At 39.4% G+C, this 23,227-nt stretch overlaps 1 protein-coding gene across 2 annotated transcripts in view; it reads right to left on the reverse strand.

Moving 5' to 3' along the window:
- Window positions 1–1,916: 1,916 nt before the first annotated feature.
- LOC148644264 (transcription initiation factor TFIID subunit 4) overlaps window positions 1,917–23,227 on the reverse strand; it is a 90,334-nt gene continuing 69,023 nt past the window's right edge. For both annotated transcript variants that reach the window (XM_088613858.1, XM_088613857.1), the window contains exon 15: window positions 1,917–4,734. In XM_088613858.1, the coding sequence (XP_088469984.1) occupies window positions 4,561–4,734 (174 nt within the window). In that variant the 3' untranslated portion in view covers window positions 1,917–4,560. The remainder of the gene's footprint in view (window positions 4,735–23,227) is intronic.

Consider the following 23,227-nt stretch of genomic DNA (forward strand, 5'->3'; position numbering starts at 1 on the left):
TGTTAAGGTGTGAAGAGTGGATGTTGTGCATGTTCCTTAAATGCAGGCAACAAAAGTAACAAGAACTAAAAAAAAAGAACACTTTTGATTAAGTTTTCTTTCTTCACTATGCATAATAGAAACTGTCCTGCAGACATGCATGGGTATCTATACCCTACACCAGGGATCCCCAAGTCCAGCTCAGTTACACAACTGAATCCATAGCTGAGTTAATAATAGGGTGCATTTGAATTTCTTGGCTGATTTTTAGCTCTTCAACAATAAAGAGGTCGAGTTTTACCTATTGCATTTTATCAGTAACATAAAATTCCAAACTTTTGTGTGAAAAAAAACTTAAAAACTGTTCCAATCAAGCACCTTGCTAGTTCAATTAAAGCTTCACTTGGGTAATTAACCAGGGCTGGAATGAAAACCAGCAGGTGTTTGGGCCTCCAGGAGCCGAACCTCTGAAAGACTAAAGGAAGACGTAACTTAACCATGACATTTCAAGCTCTGACAACTTTAAAATGAATTTTCAGTCAAAAAATTGGGCAAGCTGCATCTAGCTTGCAGATGCAGTTTTAATGTACAGAATTAAAAAAGGAATCTTGATTCATTGGACTTATTCTTGAATCCCAGTCTCTTATACTGAATTGCACATTTTCGTATTCTAATAATGTTACTGCTTAGTCAGCAGCAGACATCTAGGAGGGTTTACCTGGTTTAGCCCTCGATACTCCATTTAAATTCCTGCTTTGCATCTCGACAGAAGCGCTACCTGCAAGCCCAGAGGTGGGTGCTGGAGGGTCAGTGTGCCTGCAGGTTTTCTAGGGCTCTTCTAAGCAGCAACACCTGAAGGGTTGGAAGAAGCTGTTAAATGGGTCCCATTAAGCCAATAACGAGCTGATCGTGCTTGTTAAGAGCTGGCTTGAAGTGATATATCCTGCAGAGAGACAGGCCCTCCAGGTACAGGACTGCCCAGTCCCGTTCCAGATCGATCAAGTCAGATCTCTAAAGCAAAGCAAGGCCGGGCCTGGGAGACCTCCAAGACAAACCCAGTTGCTGCTGTAAGTAGTGTGGGATTAACAGGTGGCACTCCCCCTCTGGCCCCGAATTCCTAACCAATTGTCCCAGTACGATGACAGGACGTGCTGTAGGAAATTTCATCCTTCAGATGACTATTAAACCAAGGTCCTGATTACTTGGTCAGAAAAAATCTCATGGTATATTTTCTCTTCTCTGCCTCATCTGCTGTGTAGTAGGACTGCTGGTGCATACTGCCTGGATACATGAAGCTCTGGGTTCCTTCAGTATGAAAAGCACTATATAAATATAATTAGAATTCTTAATGCTTGAGAATGAGTCACTTTCTTCATTGCAGTCCTGCAAAAGATTATCCCTTAGACCTCAAGAAACCAGCCAAAACATTTCATGATTCACAAAAGGCACCATATCCAGATTTTGGAACACAGCTTTTGGAACTACAATACAAATAAAACCATAAAAAATGCCTGTCACTTCATGAAATTTAAAGCTGCTGTCAATAAACGATTTGGAAAGAATGGTATTCTAACGTTGCACTACAATTTTCTTACCTTGGGTTATTATAGGTCACAAACAGACCAAATCTTTTTGGATATCCTATTTCTGCAAAGTTAAAACCACTTAAAAAATAAACACTATTCAGTGTAGAGACCTGCAGGTGAAAAGGTGACTAAATTAGTTCAGGGTGAAGTCTCCTTTTGTAATTATTCAACTCAACCTTTTTGAAGGCCAGATGTTATTATATTGATACATATTGTAATACATAATTATCTTCAATTCCTGTGATGTGTACTAGACAAGGAAGATTACTTTGCTGTGCAGTGTCCATAATTTATGTTTGATAATATTATTCTAGTTCAAAAGGAGACTCCAAGGATTTCAACAAATACCTATTTAGTTTAGTAAACAGCTTCTTTATTCCTTTACAAAATAGGTACAAATACAGAAGTATGCTTTTCACACAAACAGGAAAATTTCAGATTATGTACAGAGTTTACCAAAAATAACGTAGTTCTAATAAACACATGGTCTTTGTAAACAATATGTACAAATTATCCATACAATAAAACATGATCTTCCACCTGTGTATTTCAGTAACCTTCCTAATAATCTTTTGGCTAAAAAGCAAAAGGAGTAGAAATTTCCTTCTGCTTATTTATCAGAAACCATAAAAATAATTATTAAAATTATTGTTTTAAACCATCGGACAAATAGGTCTATTTGTGCTTTTTTTGCTATGATACTTCACCGAGATAAAATTGCATTGCCTCAAAAAGTGGCAACTGTAAATGTAAAAAATAAAAGAAAAATATAAATAATTATAAAACACATTTCCCTTTAACAGCTATAGACAATACTGCTTTATGCGCAAAACAAGACAAGAGATTCTCGATGTACATTAGTAACACAGCTTTCATTTTCCTTTTAATAATACACATTCAAAACTAAAATATGATGCCTTTTAAAACAAACCTTCAATGCACAGTTATTTCAAAGAGCCATCTGGAAATGCTGCCCATCCAAACTAATAACTTACAAAGCAACAGGATTCAGAGACACGGCAGCTGCATAGAAGCAAGAAACTCCAATTGCTAAAAAAGGCCATGAAAAAGAGGTCAGGTTCAAGGCAAAGCTCCCAGTAATGCATTTAAAACCACATGTGCCCACCCCTTCGCTACAGTTTAAAGGTCAGAGTCCTTCACAATCTAACTGGCTCATAGTGACAGATCCTGATCCCATCTTCCATAAGGTAAGTCCTTGGCCATGCCAAGACTCCCCATGGACAGGAAGCTGGTTCATCACAGGTTAACCTCCCAGCAGTGCTGCTGGAGGGGACTGTGCATTTTGGACACGGGCTGAAAGTACTACTGCCCTCGCTGCGTCCTTCTGAAGTAAAACCTGGGTTCTAAATATTTCCCTATTCAGACTTTGGGATTTGACTTTATAACGTCTCACATCTTAAAATCAGAATGGAGAATAAAACCATGATTTTAGCAGATTGTTGCAAAACAATTGCATTCTTTTAACAATCCACACTCTTACAAATCTTCAAAGGTAAGTGACAGGAGTCTGCTTTAAATGTGAAAAAATACATTCTCATGTCAGATCTCATGTAAGAGGTAATAGCCACAGAAATACGGAAAGGCACCCCCCTCCATCTCATATAATGTTATGGACTAATTCATCACATTGTCTGAATAGTCATTTTTGCAACTCCATAGAACAATGACAGAAATAATTGTTCACACCAGGTGTTTTCATTTGGGTAACTCACTGGAAACTTTGACACTTACCTGGAAAACGAATGTTCAATAAATGCAGAACAGATATTACTGTATTTATAATTTCATGAACTAATCCACTTTAAGAAATGACTAACATTGGTCAAGACAGGCAGTGACAACACCTAAGCCTGCTACTGCAGAACTAAAATTAAAACTGTTCTCCCTATTGAAGCCACATTTCTTAAATTTATATGCTCAGAGATTACTGAACAAGAAGAACAATACCATGTGCATCGGGATGTAGACCATCAGCAACCCTAAAGCAGTTAAGATTAAATAAAGTTACAAATTGTATATTTTCAGAGGTGATCTGAAACTGAAAAAAATGTTTAGTCTATTGGTTAGAAATAAGTACAAGTGTAATTACAGAAAATAGCTTACAAATTTATGTTGTACGCAGAGAAAGATTATAAGTAAAGAAATGTCATGTTTTCTTTCCTAGGGAAAATTTACCGACATGAATCAGTGTTAATGCACTGTGGGACATGCAGTTTAATTATCCATGATAACTCATATTTAAATATAGTGATTCAGACTGGATTTCAAAGGTTAAATAGCGAGTAGAAAATTCAAGATTAGGTTTGTGGTTAAAAAATGAAAACCTTAACATGCTTTCCTCTCATCATACATGCTACACAGATTAGATATGAGGCTTTACACATTATTGCACTTGGTGAGAAAATACACAAGACGCTGTTCACCGGCAGTATCTATTTGAAGCTCCAAAATAATTTACTATTAAAATACATCAGCAAAATCAAGGCGGGGGGGTGGGTGGGGGGTGGGGTGGGCAATACTTTCAAAGACTAACTTCCTAAAATTAATTTAATTTTAATATTTAAAAAATGAAAGTTGCGCACGACAGTATTTTTATAACACTGCTGATTTCATGAGGATATCTTCCAAGAGAGTAAAATTCAGATACCGCGGTTGCTTGCTTACGCGTCGCTCATTCGAACCCTGTTTGGTGCCGGAATGTGTGAGACAGAGGCAGAACCTCACCAGGCAGACCCAGACTCAACCCCTTTCACATGGCCTTCTTTGTTGCTATTGCTGTCCTCTGATCAGAGCTACAAGATGTCTGGAGTGTTTACAGAATCAAAATCCTTCTTCCTCCTCCTCACACGCAGCGATGTAAGGTCACGACGGGACGCGGAGACATAGCAACAGAAACCCGGCTGAAGGCACATTGCAAGGAGAGACGAAGAGGGAGGTGTGGAGAGTGAGAGCATGGAGCGGGGAAGGAGCGGCGCTACTTGAGCAGGGCCCGGTACAGCAGGAGGGAGTGGGCGGTCTCTCGCTCCTGCTCCATGTAGAAGATGAAGTCCCTGAGGCTGACTCGAGTGATCCTCTGGCGGGGGTACTGGCGGGAGGAGGCTGCAGGGGTGGCGGAGCCCGCCGGAGAGCCGCTGGAGCTCCCCGAGACCTGAGGGGAAAAAACAGCGGGAGAGATGAGGCTGGTGGCTCTTCAGGACGTCAGCTGGAAATCAGAATGGGGGGGGCAAGGGGCTGGGCGTGGGGGGGTCATCACCCTCCTTCTGTGGGACCCTCTGAACAGGGGGGGTGGACTTTTTTTTTGGTAGTCCCTCAATCCAGGCATCACGGAAAATCAGCTTCAAGAAGGAGACGGACCTTTAAACAGTCAGACACTGAATTCTTCACACATGTGGACACTGACTCTTTGAGCACTCGTGGAAAAATTCAACCAAATCTGCACACGAGAGCTGTTCGGTTTTTGATAACATGGATGCTATCAGCTGTACCAACATTACATGGTGAAGCAAAACCCAAGACTGTGTTTCTGTGTAAATATGTAGTCAATCTGAGCAGTTTCAAGCATTTTCAGACCTGTGTTTACTGTATATTCTGCAACCCAGAACACTGTTCATCAGTTCCACTAACACACACGTGCTGAAGCACTCAGACATTTACCCCGAAATCGGTCTATTCCTGCCTCAAAATCTTCACTTTCAATACGCAAAAAATGTGGTGGTAGATTTTGTTAAAGCCATAACAGAAATCAGACAATACAATTCATGAACACAGATACAGTCTATGCAAGAATGCCACCAAATGGGTCTCGGCGCTCCGATTAAAGTCAAAATCACAGGGCGCCACCCACAATTACAGGAAGCCCTACACGTACTGTACACCAGAATAAGAAAAAAAGGGTTTTCATAAACAAGATGCTAGATGCTGATTTTAATCTGAACTGGCATTTCACTCTGATTTAGTGTATTCTTTTTGCTGAAGCCTAAAGTCTGAAGGAGGGGAGAAAAAAAAATAACCAGGCCCTCTTCGAAATTAGTGAATGCTTTACGTCTTTAAATGAAAAACACTGGTTAGCAAATCTCTGCAGTACCCACTTGAACCCAAGCAGAAAGAAGTAACCCAAGCACTGTAATTACAAACTCCTCACACCCCCCTTTTTCAATTGCACTGATTGCTCTTTGTAAACTTGCACAGCTATAGGCTGATGTTAATTAAAGACATCTGCAGGTATGGGGGGAGATGGGTACGTTTGCCATTTCTGAGACACTGGAATAAAAACATGCAGAGAGCAGCCACACCCTGGGCATCATGTTTTAAGACTCTGAAAGGGGGAGATCGTTTTATGTGGGCTGAATTTAAGAACAGATTTTCCAAACAGATATTCCCATTAGCATGTTTAGAAACCTGAAGTGCCCTCCATACGAGACAGGACAGAAGGGAGTGCTGCTCTGAAGCTTGGCAAAGGCGCTGAAGAATGACCCTTCTTACATTACATTCTTACATTCATCTTCACATTGGGAGGCTGCTACTCAGTTTGGCAGCGTTGTGAGCCTCCAGCTCCGTAAATACAGAGCTTCTGTAAATACAGGAATGCCCTCTGCTACATGCTACATTAATGCCAACAAAAAGATGCCAGGAACAAGGCTCTGAAACACTGGTCAAAACAATACAACAAACATCCTGCTGCTGACAGATGTCTTTCACCTGAGAGCTCAAGAGACAGGCCAGCCCTTCACAAGGGAATCTGTGCCTTATGTCAACTGTGCATAGATTATTGAACGTTTTTTGGAAAACCCTTTGTATGTGGTTCAAACATGGATAGGAAAGGAAAACGTTTTACTTTTTTAACCAGTCTGCAGCATTTGCCAATAACCCAAACATCACCCTGTTGTTGTCTGTATCTATAGAAACCAATCATCTAGTTACAGATAGATGCAGAACAGAAAAAAGGACCTGGTGGAAAATCATAACTGTTACCCAGCTCCTGTGATGCTACTAGCTGTGTGTCTCCGGTAAATGAAAAACTTTCTGATATGGGCAATTAAATGTATAAAAGATGAACTAAGACATTTTAAATAAACTATCTTTTGAATGAACAATGAAGGAAAAAGCTACTTAAAGTTATTTGTATAAGTTTAGGTTTTTGGGCATGATGTTATCCAAGAATCAGCACACGTTTCTGCAACAAAAATAGGTGTACAGTCCTGTGCATGACCTCCTTTCAGCCTTTTACATCTACAACGAAACTTTTCCTATACAAAAAAAAGACTTAATTTACAATTTAAAAAAATCCTCTATGAGCTCCAAGGTCTAAAATAGCTTCAAAGCCTGCTCTCAGCAATCCAGTTCTGGCATGTGTCTTTACTACCACACCTTCAGATCAAAATGTGTTGATGGCCCTGGGCATAGCTACACACCTCGCCCTTCAGTGAAAAGACGGCAGGCATTACTTTCAGGTACTTACAGGCAGCTAGCGCACAGGTATGCTTTCCCAAGGCACAAAAGCACACAAAACGAGTTCTGTGATGTGTGAACACTGAACGCTGAACGCTGAACGCTGAGGAGCCACTACATGAACAGGGCGTATGTATGTGTGAGGGAGAAAGTTATCCACCCAGCTGTGCAATTAAACACTAAGCACAGAGAATGGCAAGAGCTTTACCACACTGTCCTGGCCATCATGGTTAGTGCTGGATAATTACCCAGTTTAATTATCAAACTAATCGGGTGCACAAAATAAATAACTTATGATGTTGTGGTCAAATTGGGTCACATTCAACTGTTTATTGAAAGAAGCCAAAATACCGTCTCTAATCACATGGCTGACTAGCTTGTTCCACACTCCCACAACTCTTAGGGTAAAGAAGTGCCTGCTGTTTTAAATTAACTTCCTTGATGTTTAGGATGACATTCTCTGGTCCTGTTTCCTTTTGACCTGAATTTAATAACAACTGGATAACATTCTATATTTTCCTGTGTTATGTTCTTGTCTCAAAAACCCGGTTTTGGGGTCAAACATTGCACATTCTGGCAAAGAGGTAAAGCAGCTTTACATTTTACACACACATTTACACACCCATAGAGAGGCTTGACGTATGGAAATGGACACATTTGCAAAGAGCTTCTGTTTATTCTGGAACCATCTGCTAAACTGCTAACAAAGGTACTCCGATCACTCTATGGAATTTGAAAGGAATAAAATAAAGTTAAAGTCCTCAAGATCATAACCCATTGCATACATGCAAACTGTACAGTACATAATGCAATCCCATGAAGAGGGTTTACCAGAACAGTCTGGCAGGGCGCAGTCAGTGGCAGAGATGTGTTGTTGAGGCTCCATTTGTCTTTGTCCTGCACCTGGGGCTCTGTGTTCTCTAAAGAGATTCCCCTTTTGGAACAGAAAACTGGAACAGGTGTGCCTCCTGAAGCACTTAAGGTATTGGGATGGGCTTAAAAGTCTCTTTTAGATGATCAACACTGGGCTCACACCGCCACGCGCCAAAGTATTTATGACCAAATGCTGCAAAAAGCCCACCTCAGAAAGGTAACAGACTGCTCATACTACAGCACTAAAGTTCCCCCCAAAACCTGGTGTTCTTTACACACCTGTATGTCTGCTTTACTTGCAAGCAGTCACTGCACACATACATACATACTGAGCTCATGTTCTCCTGATTCCTTTACTTATACTCTTATCTGATAAATGGGGCATCCAAAAGAAATCTGGTAAGAGAACAGAAAACTGTGGATGGCAAACCATCTCATTCAGTAACAGTGCTGCTGAAGTGGTGCTAACCACACCTAAGGGTGTGCCACCTAATAGTTACAGATTTGAAAGAATGAGATGTCATCGCACACCAGTCAAATTTCACCCACTGCAGCTGATCATCTGTTAAATAGCTCTGATGCAAGTTTAGGGGTCGTTCCAAACCTAATAATACCACACTTTCTTTTTAGCGGTGGGGTGACAGTGGAGCACTGTTACTGGACCAATCTAGAAATCTAACATCTCAACAGTGAGGGTACCAAACTAGGATGTGGTCTAACTCAAGGCCAGGTGGAAAGGAAACAAACAAAATCTGTTGAGCAGATCTGTTTAGAAGAAAGAGAAAAGGCAAAGTGATATTTATATTCAGGGGGTTTTCTATGGCAAGTTTAGCACTTGACTCTTTCAAGTGCTGATGCTTCTGAACAGTAGAGGTCAGGAGCAGAAGTGAGTCTCAGTTTTAGTGCCCATTGCTGTAATTGCTTAAAGAGCTCTCTGATACAAGTAAGCCCATTAATACACAGCTAATCAGAGCCTTCTGCTCCTATGATACCATCACAATCTCTTTTCAAGTCTCTGGGCAGAGCTGTCTTTTTAATTGCAGTCAGACAAATTCAACTGGAACCTCTGAGAGTCAGTTCAGGCGATGTCAAGGTTAGAGCTTTGCGCTGCCATTCGGGAGCCCTGGTCTGATTTAAACCATTAATGCAAACACAGCTCTGAAGTGCTGCATATCATCAAGAGAAGAAAAGGCAGATCTACAAACCAGGAATGATACCATGTTCTACAATACACTGAAATTAAACAAATTCTTCAGCCTAAGATTAAAGTGACAGAACTACTTAGCTTTATGTGTTTGGCAACAGACCTGTGTGAAAGATTATTCAAATCAGGTTTACTTCCACAGGTATTGAGTTATGAGATGATGTAAAGTTCTGTGTATAGTCTGGTTATTTCAATTCTGCAATCAAGTAAAAATATTTTAAATAGAACAGTTTTGTATGTGATTATTAAATACAACCTGTCAACCAATGTCGCACAAAGAATATCAGTTAACTCATCTCTTTCCTCTCTTCCTACTGTACAGAGGACCTTTTATCTCATACCAAAAAAGAGTAGCTTTTTAAATTTGAGGGTTAATCACTCCCATTCTATTCCCTCCTCCTAGAACAGAACAGCAGCGTCCGGACGATCAAGTGATTACTTCACGTAGCTCTACTTAACCAAACATTTAAAAGCACAAATCAGGCTCTCCCTGGACCATCATAAAGGTTATTCAAAGACATCTAATTTAAACTGAGCTGCCAAAGCTTGTTGGTTGGGTTTCACTGTAATCCCTCAAAACCAAGCAGCTTTCTATTTTCACACAAATGATCTGTAGTTTAATTTCCCACACCTGGTTCACAGTAAGGCTGATGATTAATTCCCAATTACAAAATTTAATTTTGGCGGAACAGAATCCCTTTCTCTCCACTGCAAACTGGCAAACTTAACGTGACGATAAGCTCCCTTTTCCCTGCTCAGTCCTTTTATCATTCTCCCATGACTGTGAAGTTCTTGTGTATCTTTAGAATAAGTACTTGCATTTGGCGCTTGTATTTTTCTTTTTGCTGATCAGTAGCTTTGAATTGGAACCACATCAGACTTTCATACTACAACATATATTGGATTTGGCTCAGGTCGCACCTTGCGGCTGAGGGTTAATAGTCCAGTTTGCCAGACAAACAGCTGGCTCGCCCAGCAGAGCTGAGATGTGCTGCCTCAGCAGAAAAAAAAACGTTTGTCTGGAAACTGTCAGTGCACTAAACTTCACAGGGGAGGATCTGCAAAAGGCTTCGCTTATAAAACAGAACGTAGAATCCAGGCACATGGTTTAATATGAAAAATTATACTACCTGTCATGATTCACAGCTACTGAATTTCACTGGATTTCTGAACACATGTATTATACTGCAGGTAATGCAAAACCAGCACACATGGAAAAAAACATACCAGCTAGTCTCTTGCTCATTATTCCCATTTTCACTCTCCGTTCTCTAACAAATACTGTGACAAATGATGAGCATTACCAGCAGAGGGAAACCAGCAGTTATTTTTCATAAAAGAAGTTGGTGTCATGATGTAGTACTGTACATTACCAAGCAACACGTCCTTATCACTGACCAGAGGATATGACAATTGATAAGAACAAACAATTTTACCACCCTTATTGATCAGGGCCAACTGAAAGTTACATTTTTATGTGGTCATAAAAACAATCTTTTCCATTGGCTTTTTAATATCCAGCAAAGACAGAACTTGAAAGACAATAAGGAGAAGAGGAAAAAATAACTACTGTATGAGGAAGGTAAAAATATCTATGTCTGCACACACAATCCTGCACATCTGTGTGCATATGCTTGTAACCACAGTGTGATGACACATTACAGTGTAATAAACTGAATATGCAGTAGCTTCGGATAGGACACCCCTGCAACACTAATCTAAGGTATTCATTAATAACAGTATGGACTTAGGGGCTAAAGCATCATGGTAGCATTTCTTAAATTCATAGACCATGTTTTCTGGATTACAGCATTCTCTTTTGCTAATGAACTGTGTAAGTTACTTTAGTCAGACAAAGCCACAGCATCAAAAATAGATTTCTCCCGCTTAAAGATCTGATGTGCCTTCTCTTTTTCTTTTTATTGTGAAAACAGACAGCCTTGTTGATCTTTCACCTACTGTAAAACATGCAACACCGGAAACAAAAACGAACAGGGAATCACGAACTAGAGGACAGAAGTGGAAACCATGTGGAAGTGCGTTTAAAAGAGAGAACAGGAGACGTGCCTTTACCCAGAGAGTTGTGGGAGTATGGAGCGAGCTACCAAACCATGTGGTTAAAGCTCACCCTTTGGCTGGATTCAAGAAACAGATGGATGAGATCAATTACCTACTAACTACTAAACAGGCTAGATGGGCTGAAAGGCTCTCGTTTGAAACTGTTCTTATGATCTTATGGGAGGTGGTTGTTTTGACGAAAATGGCACTGAACGGGTTATACTGCGTGAAAGTAAAGCTACCCGCTGCAGAGTCAAGAGCTCAAGTTTAAATCACTCCAATCATCACAGACTGACTGGATGCCATGGAACAAAGCCTTACCACATGTTAACCTATAATCTGCGTTTCAAGCAAAACAACTCAGCCATCCATCTTTCCTTGCACAGCTATCCAATGTTTACATTCTGGAGACCAGCAATGGGAGTACAGCAACACTCGCATTCGCCAGCCCTGGTAAAAGACATTTTCCACAGCTACTTTATACCGGGCTCTCCTTCGCTGGGCATTAATTAACAACAGAAATGTTTTCTTTTATATACAAAAAGACGCACCATGAGGACATTTTGAAAGAGTTAACAGATGTCTGCTGAATTGCTCCTGGCCTTTTGACATTACCCCAGTGATTTATTTGATGTGGAGTTTGCTAAGCTATAATAAATGTATAAAGAATTAGAATAATCGTTGGCAGATGTATATATAAGGCAAAAGTCCTTCTTCGATTCAAAAGCACGAGGCAAGATTAACACAAAGGGCAATTAGAACAGAGGACCGAAAAGCTCTTGTTCTGCTAGCTGCTAATCGTAGGGGTGGACTGGCAAAGCGAGGGCTTGGTAATCTCTCAGGTTTATGCATTAGCACATGCGTATGAAAGGCAGCTTACTCTGTTCTATGGGAAAACCCACAACAAAATGCACCCACCCTTCCTGTTGGAACACCAGAGTAACAGGGACCATAAAGAAGGGAATGTGCTTAACCTCACAAATGTAAAACCTGCCTTTTTTTTTCTAAGGGCAGCTATTTGTTTGCTTCTGTCACTTTCCATATCTAAAAAAAAATATAAATATATAAACAGGTATATGCTCCATCTGGGCATTTCGTGGTCACTTGGGAAAAGAAAAAAAAAAAGAAAGAGCTGTGCCATTCTGATTCAGATGAAAAATGGAGGAATTAAATTCAGAACAAACAACTTCAATTCAATCCTGAACTACGGAACAACAAATCTTAAAAATGTCAAATTGCAGAGGATCTTAATACCCATATAAAACATAAAAATAGCGACGTTGTTCCATGGCAATGCATAGCAACCGTACAGAATTTCAGTCAAGGAGAAAGAAGGGAAAAACACCTTATTACTTCTAACTCCTGCAAGCCATTTTGGTCTCCAAAGGTTTTAGACTGCCGGAGGCCATGTGTCTGCAGTGTTTCGGGAAATGACTTGCCTTCGCACGAACACTGCTATGTTCTGCAGCACTGCTGCCCCCAGCATCCCCGCTCAATTTCTGTTTAACCCTTCCCTACCTTTCCCAAACTCTCATTTCAGCACGGCACTGTCGCCTTGCTCAAGCTTGCAAGCCAAACCTGCCTCAGACCCCTCTTTTGCAGACATGTGCAGCGTTTTGCCCGTCTCCCTTTGCTGTGTGGAAATAGGCTGCTCAGAAATAAAAATGAAGAAAAGCCACAGTTCTTTCTGCACAGCTCACAGACTTAAAACACAGTAAACAAAACATTTTTAAGACAATTTGTGGCACAGTACAACGCAGCTTTACAGTTAAATATATATATTAATGGTGGATTAAATCTGCAAAATAGTTGACACAACACATAATTAAAACATCTTGCTTTAGGTAAGGAATTTTCTAATTAGTAGTGTACTGACAAAGCTGCAATTCCATCGCCTTGAGTTTCAAAGTCCACAGGTTAGAGCTAAGATGAAAGCTGACCCTACAGCTCAATTCTGGGGGGCTGCTCATGCATTTCCTTAGAAGACAGTCAGAGGGTCACCAAGCTAAATATTGTTCAGCACCCAGAAACCTCTTTTTCACACAGCTAGGTTGCAGGTTCTCAGCCCTTTAAACAGAAACCCAAGGTTTTTCTCTGTCGTTGTTTAACAATAGGGTTTTTAGCACATCATCTCAATTTTCCTCTCTATTTTGGTGCAAGCATTTTTCAAAGTAAAACATGTGCTTTGAAAGGCAAGTGGCTTGGGTTTACCGGATACTGCTTTTTATACACATCTCACTCACTCTGATCTCTTAAAAAAAGATAAAGAAGCGTCCAAAGAACAAAAACACCCTTGCAGTTAAGCGGTTAATGCAGTTCAGCAATCATTACAATTTAGTGCCATTTCTATTATGACACAATAAACAGACCCTAGATGTCTGGAAGCAAATTTTTTATGAGAATAGCTCCAGGGGTTGTGACTTACCTGCTTCTAAATCTCAGTGTGAAGCAATATAGTTTTTAAGTCAGATATTTGCCACATACAGACAGGTACAATGGAAAGGACAGGAGAGCTTAAATACTTTTAACAACAAATAAAAATCAAAGTACAGGTCCCTGAAAGTATGAGACAACCTGAAAAAAAAATACCATACCCAGTTTCTTGTGCTGCTTAAATGATGTGTTCTGGAACTTTACATTAAATATTCAAGGATTTTCATAAATAAAATGAATCCAATTAAATTTAAAATGGGAGAAAGTTTTGATCCCAAATCCTTGTGTTCAAAATGACCCACTAATGAGGCACTATTGATTTTTTTTACACTTCACTTGAATGGAATAGTGGTGTCATTTCATAGTGCTTTTATTTTTCCAATTAAAATTCTGTTTCAAAAGTATTCGTCTTGGCTTTGCGGAACACCAGACATTTGGCAACTGATGGCAAACAGCATTTTGACAGAGAGCTGCCATGAGAATCTCTTGCTTTTGTTACAGCACAGTCAAAACAGAAATCCCAGGTCAGTAAGAGCAAGCATGGCTCTATACTTGATGTGGTTATTTAGAAAATCAGTCGTATTTCTTACAGACCCCATTAAGCAAAGCTACATGGATTAAGAACAGCTACATTCAGACAAGAGAGCTTGATATTAGAAGATCTCAGCCACTCCTTTTTGTATGAGATGATAGTTGCAAGAAGATTCATTTATATCTGAAGTTTACAATGTCTGGGAGAAAACAATAAAAAGGTATAATGTCATACAGGTACTAATTGGAAATATTAATGTAACTGAACTGATTACACCCAAATTACACATTTTTCCTGGCTCCTCCTTCTTAGAATATCTCCTATTTCGAATGAGCCTGCAAAATAATCTTACATTTAAGAATAAAGAGAAAGAAAAGAAAATCAAACCAATATTTTTTAGTTTTATGGGTGTCAATTATGAACAGAAGGACCAGTTTTATATGACAGAAATATCAGGAAGTGTTTTCATACAAACATACAGTAGCATTGGTTCATTCTCCTGATGCCCTTTTAAAGTAGTGAGCTCATATTTTGACAGTCTTCGGCCACTTTAATGTGATTTCTATACTGTTTGGAACTATGATTTAGGACCAGTGAAAAAAGCTTATGAAATATTCCTTCAGGTACATTTTCTGATAGAATAAATCTTTATTTCAATCAAGTCTTGTGCCTTTTTTTAAAAAAGTAGCTCTGTACCTTATACATATTAATTTTTCCCCCACTTTCCATTTCACAATAACTCACATGGTGAATTGGCTTCCTTGCACACTTGTACTCCTGTAGCTGATTTAAATGTCCTGAACAGGACATAGGGGAAAAAACTGCAATAGAACAAGAAAAAAGGTCACAGAGGACATACTTTCAAAAACAGTTTTCTGAATCCTTGTGTCACATTGCAAGTTGTACTACCTGACATATTAAGTCCAGTCCTTTATAAAGTACTTTCACATATGTTTCAGGTTTTTTTTTTTACAATTCACACTCACAGGCTTTCACGACAACCCTATGGGGGGACTACACATTGCTTTAATGTGTTCCCTAGGGCTTGTTCTGTACCTATACCCAAAGTGTGGCAACATGCGCCAAGCAGTAATATTTTTGCACCAGCTCTTTGTATTTATCATTTTATCTAGGCTACATATTGACTTAATTTAAATCCACATCTTTCCTTGCAATGCTAATTACAAATCCTGTAATGGAAATGTTAAAGCCTTCTCGCACTTTTTAGCTGACAGCTTTGGGCGTTCCTCTTGGCACACAATGAAAATCCTACAGGGCAGCTTGGTATCCAAACAGCTTTAACATGGTAAAAGCATCTGCATTAGCAGCCATTGTGGAGACCGTTTTGAACAGTTTGTACAATTGAAACAGCACATATCTTAATGCATTGACCTTTCAAATCAGCTACTTTATTGGGAGAAGCACTGTTTTAGTAAACAGGTAACGGAGAACTGTGTGTTTTCAATACCTGTCAGTGTGCCAGGCGGTGTATGAACTAAGGACCACCCATGAGCAAAGGAAAAAGCAGGATCTCAGCACAGGTGGTCTGTTTAGCAGGTTACTAATGCAGTTATTTCTGGACTCATCTATCCAAAAAACACTTTTTTTTTTTAGGAACACACACTTTCACCTGGAGTACACCAACACACAGAAGCACATAAATTATTTTAAGCATTTCTGCTTAATGCAGATCATTTCCATTTCATTAAAAAAACTGGGTGACAAGATCACATGAAAGCATTTCGCAACCCCAGTCCTTAGGTTTGAAGGTAAATGCTCTCAGCGGCTTAGTTATGTGCATCATTTCCAAAGGACATGAAACAAAGCATCTGGAAATATCTTCAGTGATGGAAAAGAACAGCACCTCCAGAATGCCATGTGGGAGGGGAACTAAGATCCAGTTGTACAAATGGTCATCACAATTAAAACTTAACTAAGCTCCCAAAGAAAAATACATAAATGTCCTATTTACTCTCTCATACCATGAGGTTCTATTAAAAGTGTACTGATGGAGTCGATTATGTTCTAATGTAATTCTACAGCCTTGAGATAGCATGAGATTTCATTCACCTTTTCTTAAGCACAACAGAGCTACTGTATGTTTTATTAGCACAAATCTTTTTTTTTGCCAAACTTGTGCATGCCTTACTATGGGCGCTGAGTTACTTACAGCTGAATATCGTAACACGGCAGTTTAACATCAGAGACAGTGTGCTTGACTACAAAAATGCATTTTGACTGGTTTATTTATTAGGTTCATGAAACAAATTAATAAAAGGTTTTGGGGGAATTTGCCATTACTTAGTGACAAAAAACCTTACCAACATGACCTAAAATTGTCCAATATATGGCACACAAAACACAATTTTATTCTGCCTCCAAGAATAGTCTACAGAAGTTAAAATCCACTCAGTCCCATGCGGTTCTGCAGAACTCATGGGATTTCTCTTACAATGATTAAAACACGTTTAGCCAAATCAAATACTTTTCTCCCACCTTTTGTAAATGCCTGGGATGTTATTCAGATCTGAAATCTTCTAATTCTAAAGATTATTTGGCCAAAAAAGACTAAATCACACAGCTAATTGCGCTTGCTAACTACATTAGGATGTCAGATTTCAGATTGAATGGTGAAGCCTTTGAAACCAAATATTGTACTTTTACTTAAATCTAAAATACTCAGCTAAACTAAACTTAGCCGTAGTGTTAAATGAAAGTGTTTCTCCTAAAACTAAATTGAAAAAATATAAAACAGAAAAGCATAGCCACTGTACACTGAATTAACTAAATGTCCCGTCTAACCTGTGAATACATTTATTTACATGTGTTAAATGTTGGTTATTTTTCTATTATTTGTGGACATCTTGACAATCTCCAAGGATACTCAAGGTTTGTCTGTACCCTCCAGCTTAAATCTACCTGTCCGAATAAAAACATCTGTTCAAATGAAAACATGCATAGAATATATTATTTTTCTGCTATGAATAATTGACATTTACATACTATGAAAGTAGTTTAAAAATATGAAATGAAGAGACATAATGGATGTCTATAAGGCTACAATTCTTATGTGTCTGCTTAAATCATTTGTAGTTGTTTAAATAATGTTAATAACAAAATGAACAATAAAATAGAGACAGCTAATGAAAGCACTGTAATGCATATATATCTAGGTTAAGACATTCACTGCAATGCTGTAGAACGATAGTTTAACTCTGCCATGGAAAGCAGTAAATGTCTTTTTTATTTCTATTAAAAAATTCAGAAAAATATAACAAAGGACATTTTCAAGTGAGCAACTTCAAGACTGTAGAGGGTTTTTTTTTTCTATTAGAAGCAATTCCTAACTTGTTAAAATTGATCAAATGGAAAGCAGTGAATAGAGAAAAAAAATTAAGCTGAGTTGAAAAGTGTGACTTGGATTTAATATTTTATAATTGCCAAGGGACATTCTGAGATCAATGAATTTTTGCCCGAGACGCACATCAGAAAGAGATGTACTTCACTCTTTTAGGGAACATTGGTCTATTTAATTCTTGTGTCTGATGCATGTGAAATATGCCTTCCTTGGCCTTCTTTCGCTGCTCTAGGCGTTGCTGCAGGCAGACATTACCACTTTTAATGGGCCGCCATTTGAGGAGAGGCAAGGAAGCCAATAACCCATCGACACTAATGGATCAGCTTGTTTATTCACTTGCACCGTTTTCTGCAGCTAATTTTAGCCTTAATGCCTTTTTTGAAAGCAGAAAAACGGGGGGGGAAAATCAGTACATCAAAAGGCGAGACGCATCCTTTCAAAGGGACGCGTAATGTTCCACAATTTTGCAAACAACAAACTGGAAGAGCTTGCTGTTTGCACAATTTTGGGTTGCCTCGTTTGCTATGAAATTGAAGGGCTAATCGTCCTTAAGGCCCCCCCCCCCCCCGCTTGGGCCGCGCAGGGCCAGAACGGTCCGTGTTCTGGCCCTGCAGGCGTCACCGGGCCCGGCCCGAGCGTGGTGGGCTGCCCGGGTGTGATCTGTGGGGAGGCGGGGGAAACCGCCAATGGCGCGGCTGGCTGGGGATCAACAGGGAACACTCCAGACCCCGGAGCTTGGCATCCCGCCTCCTCCAGCGCAGCAGGAGCGGCCAAGGAACAGGGGGAGAGGGGGACAGAACAAATATCACCCAATTAACCCTCATTAGAAGCCAGAGCTATTCTGCCTTTATTAAGGGGCTACACGAGACTTTATTAAACTTGATAAACGCCTTTAATTGGGTATCCTTGGGTTCAAAATTGAATAAAGATTAGCCAGCGCAGCTTCTGAAGCACAATTATACGGGGACCGTCTTGAAATCAACAACCTGTTAGGTATCCTAGCAGCTTTTGACAATTGCTCCTCCATTAAAAAAAAAAAATGCAGAGCAGTTCTGATAATTATTGGGCTGCATATTTTGTGGTACGTGCTGCATGCATGTCAGGCAGATTAATGTGTGTCCTTATTCGGCAAAGGGTCCTTTAATTTGAAAAGGTTTCTCTAGTCGCGTGCAAATATTCTTTATCCCTTCCCATAAAGCTGATCTGATGAAGAAAACTTGCAATTGAGAAGTACCAGACTTGGTTTATTTTAATATTAGTTAAAAAGTACTTTGCAGCTTCCTGTTATACATGCCAGACAGGTGTCTTGGCAAGCCTGGCATCTCTGCGCATAAATTCAATCAGGTTCTTCCTGACGTGTCTCCATCTGCAGCCAATATGGTGCCCTTCTTCATAATCAAGAGGTTTCTTTCCCAGCCAAAGAAGCAAAGGACAAGGAAGTAAAAGTCACACTCGGGATTTGTTTTTATTCATATGCTGTTCAGATCTCCAGAATTTTTTTTTAAATACTGGTGCTGAAAGCTAAAAAAAGACTATGCAAAAAGCAGACAGAATATGACAGCTTTTAACATCAATCATATACTTGAGGGTCGGTGAAGGACAGATTGTGACAAAAGGGGAAAAATCATCAGATATCCATATGATCATGCATATGGTGGTATAATTATCCATAAGTGTGGTGCAATATATATATTCATTAATGTCTACGTTAATGTTAAGTCCTGCCCCATGTACTTGTAAAAAAATAAAACTTTCATCCAGTGGATGAGTGGAGTTAAAAAAGTAAATTAAATCCTGACATGGAAAACTCTATTCCTACTGTTTATGTTGGCATTTCCAACATTAAGTCATTTTTTCGGTTCTGTGTATTTTGCCTTTCACATTTCTTCAGCTTCACTCCCCCCACCCACAACCTCCCGCTTCTAATGAAAGATCATTTCCAGCGTTTCCACGTGTTTCTTACCTCGGGCCTCAACCTTTCGAGCTACACCATGCCATAACGAACAAAGTAAAATCCAGGAAAATAAACTTTAATAGAAGCAGAAACAGGGAAGCTGTGCGTTTTCCAATGTCGGAACGTCACGGCACACGACTTCAGCTGCTGCAAAAGGCAAACTGTAACTCTGGCATCGGGACCGGGGCGCATACTGCACATGCATACGAAAGAGAAGCCAAACTAATAGGGATGAAAAATCAGACATAGTGGAAAGCATTAAAAACAGAGAACGAACTTAAAAGTATGCGCTTTAAAACTGCACCGTTTGAAGTAACAGCACATGGAAATGTCTGACCAGAAAACAAACGATAAAGCATGACAGAATGGGGGCTTTGCTTCTCCAATGTGGCGGGCTGTACGGGTGACCCCAATTTCTCCCATCAGTATCAGGGGACCTCTGAGCAGTCTGACCTCATAGAGCTGTGGAACAACGTCTCAATTTCTCCATGTCCCCCCAACTCACTGAACAAAAAAACTGCAGCTAATTTCATTCTTCATAAATTTAATTATATCAAGATTAACAAGGGAGGTAATTAATTTCTTTAAGATGGGTATCTTTAAAGTGCCCGGGGCTCAACTTTGTTGTCAAAACTGTATATTTAACCATTATTACAGTGCAAACTTAAATTAAAGGCAGTAATAAAGAGTATAGCAATTTTGCTTGGAATAACGATAATTCATTTCTTTAATAAAACTGTCCTAATATGCATACACTGTATATACTAGGAATCATATGTACATGTACACAGTACATCCTATAAATAAAATATATCATCTTAATTCTAATGCAGTAATATTTATTTATACGTAGTGCACTTTGAAGACGTTTATATAAATTCTTCTTTAAACCGAAACAAAATAAGTTAAATATGTAACTTAAATGTACTTCATTTAAATTCAACAAATGCAATTATATTCAATAATGCAGACAGCTATTAACATCATAAGACAGCAGTTCCTGTTCAAGCAGTTCACACCCATCTTTAGCTCTGGTATGGAATGGCAATGTATTAGTTCTTTTAATATTTCATACTGTCCTGTGTGAGGATGAAATATCGTGCTTCTGCCAACACCTCTTCAGAGTGCATTTTTCAAAGATGATAGCATGATATAGCATGATGGTAATTTCATTGAAAGCATCTTTTGCAAATGCTGAAGATCACAAGGCGAGATCTTGTAGCCACTACCATTCTTAATGGTGCATGCCATAGGCTTTGAAAATGTGATTCAGACTCGACTAAGCTGATCTTAGTTTCTTTGGACAAGAGTGTTTAATCAAAGTCTACTGGGCTTGTCAGAATACTACTATGCAACCCTCATTTTTTTGATCCGCTCTTTCAATAGGGGTTTATGTCTTGCAATTCTGTCACATAGATTTTTTTTCCCAGCAGCCTTTGAATTGTTGAAGCTCGTGCATCTGCTGTCCCCAGATTACACAGTTGTCCAGTCGATCTCTTTGAAAAAAAACATCTGTCTTTTCAAACTTGTCCCCTTAAATGACACACGGTGACATCCCTCACGCCTCTTTCTCACAAGTTAGTTTTCACCATGACCTCTTTTCTGTAACCAAGAGACAGTGGTTCCTTCTTCATCAGCATTTCATTACAAAACCGTTTACATGAGACTCGGATTTACACACAGAAGCTTGATTGAAATGACATTAAAGACTGCATCATCTCAAAGTCAAGCAGGTATGTAAACCTAAAGGCAGCTCACTTGGGTGGGTCAGTTATCTACCACAAGGTCCACAGCAGGTTACATCCCTACAAGCTTTGTAGCCAAGCTAGAATACCGCTTCAAACTGTATATCAACCATTATTTTAGACCACAGGTTACTGCACATAGGTTATAATAAATCAAATACAATTAACACATGTAGTGTGATCTCCTTGAAGGAAGTCAACCCACAATACAATCCCTTAGGAGCAAGAGATAGTTGGGTACCTGGGATAACGGCGAAGCACTTTTTAAATTTGGTGATATTTCTGCAATTCTTTCACCACGAAATACATGACATTAATCCACTGCTGACCTCACCCCATGATAACCATACTCATTCCTGCTTTTAGAGGTTCCAGTTTCTTGCAGTTCAATGTTGCTAATGCTACATATGTAACTAACTTTGTACCTAATATACCCCTACTCTGCTATTCACAGCTAGAATCTCTGACCTTTGTCCAGTTATTACCAACCTCATCAATGAGTCCCTGCAATCTGGTCTTGTTCTTGCAGGCTCTAAAGCACAAAACAAACCTGGCCTGGACCCTAAAGTACTTAACTACTGTCCTATTTCCCTTTCCTCACAAAACTTCTGGTAGGAGTGGTGGCAACTCACCTACAATGCAGCCCATATAATGGGGAGTTTGAAGCAGTTAGGATTTAGGCAAAGAAGCAACATGCAAATGCCTGCCCTGTGTCGATTACCCTGGCAGCTCCCTTCCCACTGAAAATTAAAGTGGACGTAGAAATCTGGGCGATTCTCCTGCTTGTGTGTAAAGCACGGAACAGTTTAGCTCCAGATTATTTTAGGGATTTATTGATGGAGTATAGTCCAGATCTTAATCTGAGATTTGCTCATTGAGGCAATCCTCAAACAACGGAAGACAGTGGAAAACGCTGCGCAAATCCATTAGTGACGCTTGGACTGCTCACATCTTTTACACACAAGACCTGTCTTTTCACTGCAGCATGCTAATACATACGTTAGATTTACTGTTGGTGCCCTAAAACAGTTTGCTGGGCTTTTTTTTATCCTCACTTTCCTCACAGGGACCTCCTTCTGCTTCTGTATCGCCCGTTTGCATTTGGGTTTCCCGAAAAGACCCCAGAAATGTTTTTATTATTGAAATTCATCCAATATCTAAAAGATATCAAATATAAATTTAGAGTTCAGACAATTCCGTTCCTAGTTTTGCTACAAAATTTGAAAGTCTTACTGAAAAAGTCTGTAGAATCTCAGCAGATTTTATGTTATTTTATCCTCTAACATAATTCCTTTTTTTGGCCCTCAGAGTCAAGCTTTCTTCTTTTCTGCAGCTAGCCCCTGAAGATAAAAAAAAATCATACAGCTAAGTTTTGCATTACGCCAGTATTACAGATAATACTGGGGTAATACAAAAAATGAAGAGCCATAGCTGTATTGTAATATTTGCTTACAGACACTGTTTCAGCATATGTTCAGGGAAAAAACTAATTTCAGCACCTTTCTCCAAAAATGGTTATCTCAAACTAAAGTGATTCATATTGCTATTAGCAATTAATTTGCTAAATAAGAAGCCAGTTCAGACTACTGCAGCGCTTTCTCATTACTGATCAAGTGACACTTGATCAACAAACATCGCTCATTCGATGTGCCTGAAGACAGAAGACATCACACATGATCAATAGATAAAGAACTGCATCAGTTTTTAAATACTTTTTGTTTATGGTTCTTGTTAAGTGTGTAAAACACATAAACAGAACACACAAGAGCTACATCCAAGGGCTTTAGAACACTGCACATATAAGAAGGTATGTTTAATTGCAAGGCTGCCCCGTCTTCCTCAAACCCTTCCTGTAGTAATGACTCGAAGTGAGAAGAGACAGTCCGTAAATAATGTTTTTGCTCATGTTTGCTGCAGTCGGGCATTTAGTCTACAAATAGCTTCAGAAAAACTCCCTTCGCCAGACCTGACTGCGGCTCCCGTCTAAGAAAAAATAAACCCCACCCGAATGAGAGAGGAAGTGTTACTCCTCCAGA

Source organism: Lepisosteus platostomus, chromosome 20 (assembly GCF_059453375.1).
Source record: "Lepisosteus platostomus isolate fLepPlt1 chromosome 20, fLepPlt1.hap1, whole genome shotgun sequence".
Lineage (NCBI taxonomy): Eukaryota > Metazoa > Chordata > Actinopteri > Semionotiformes > Lepisosteidae > Lepisosteus > Lepisosteus platostomus.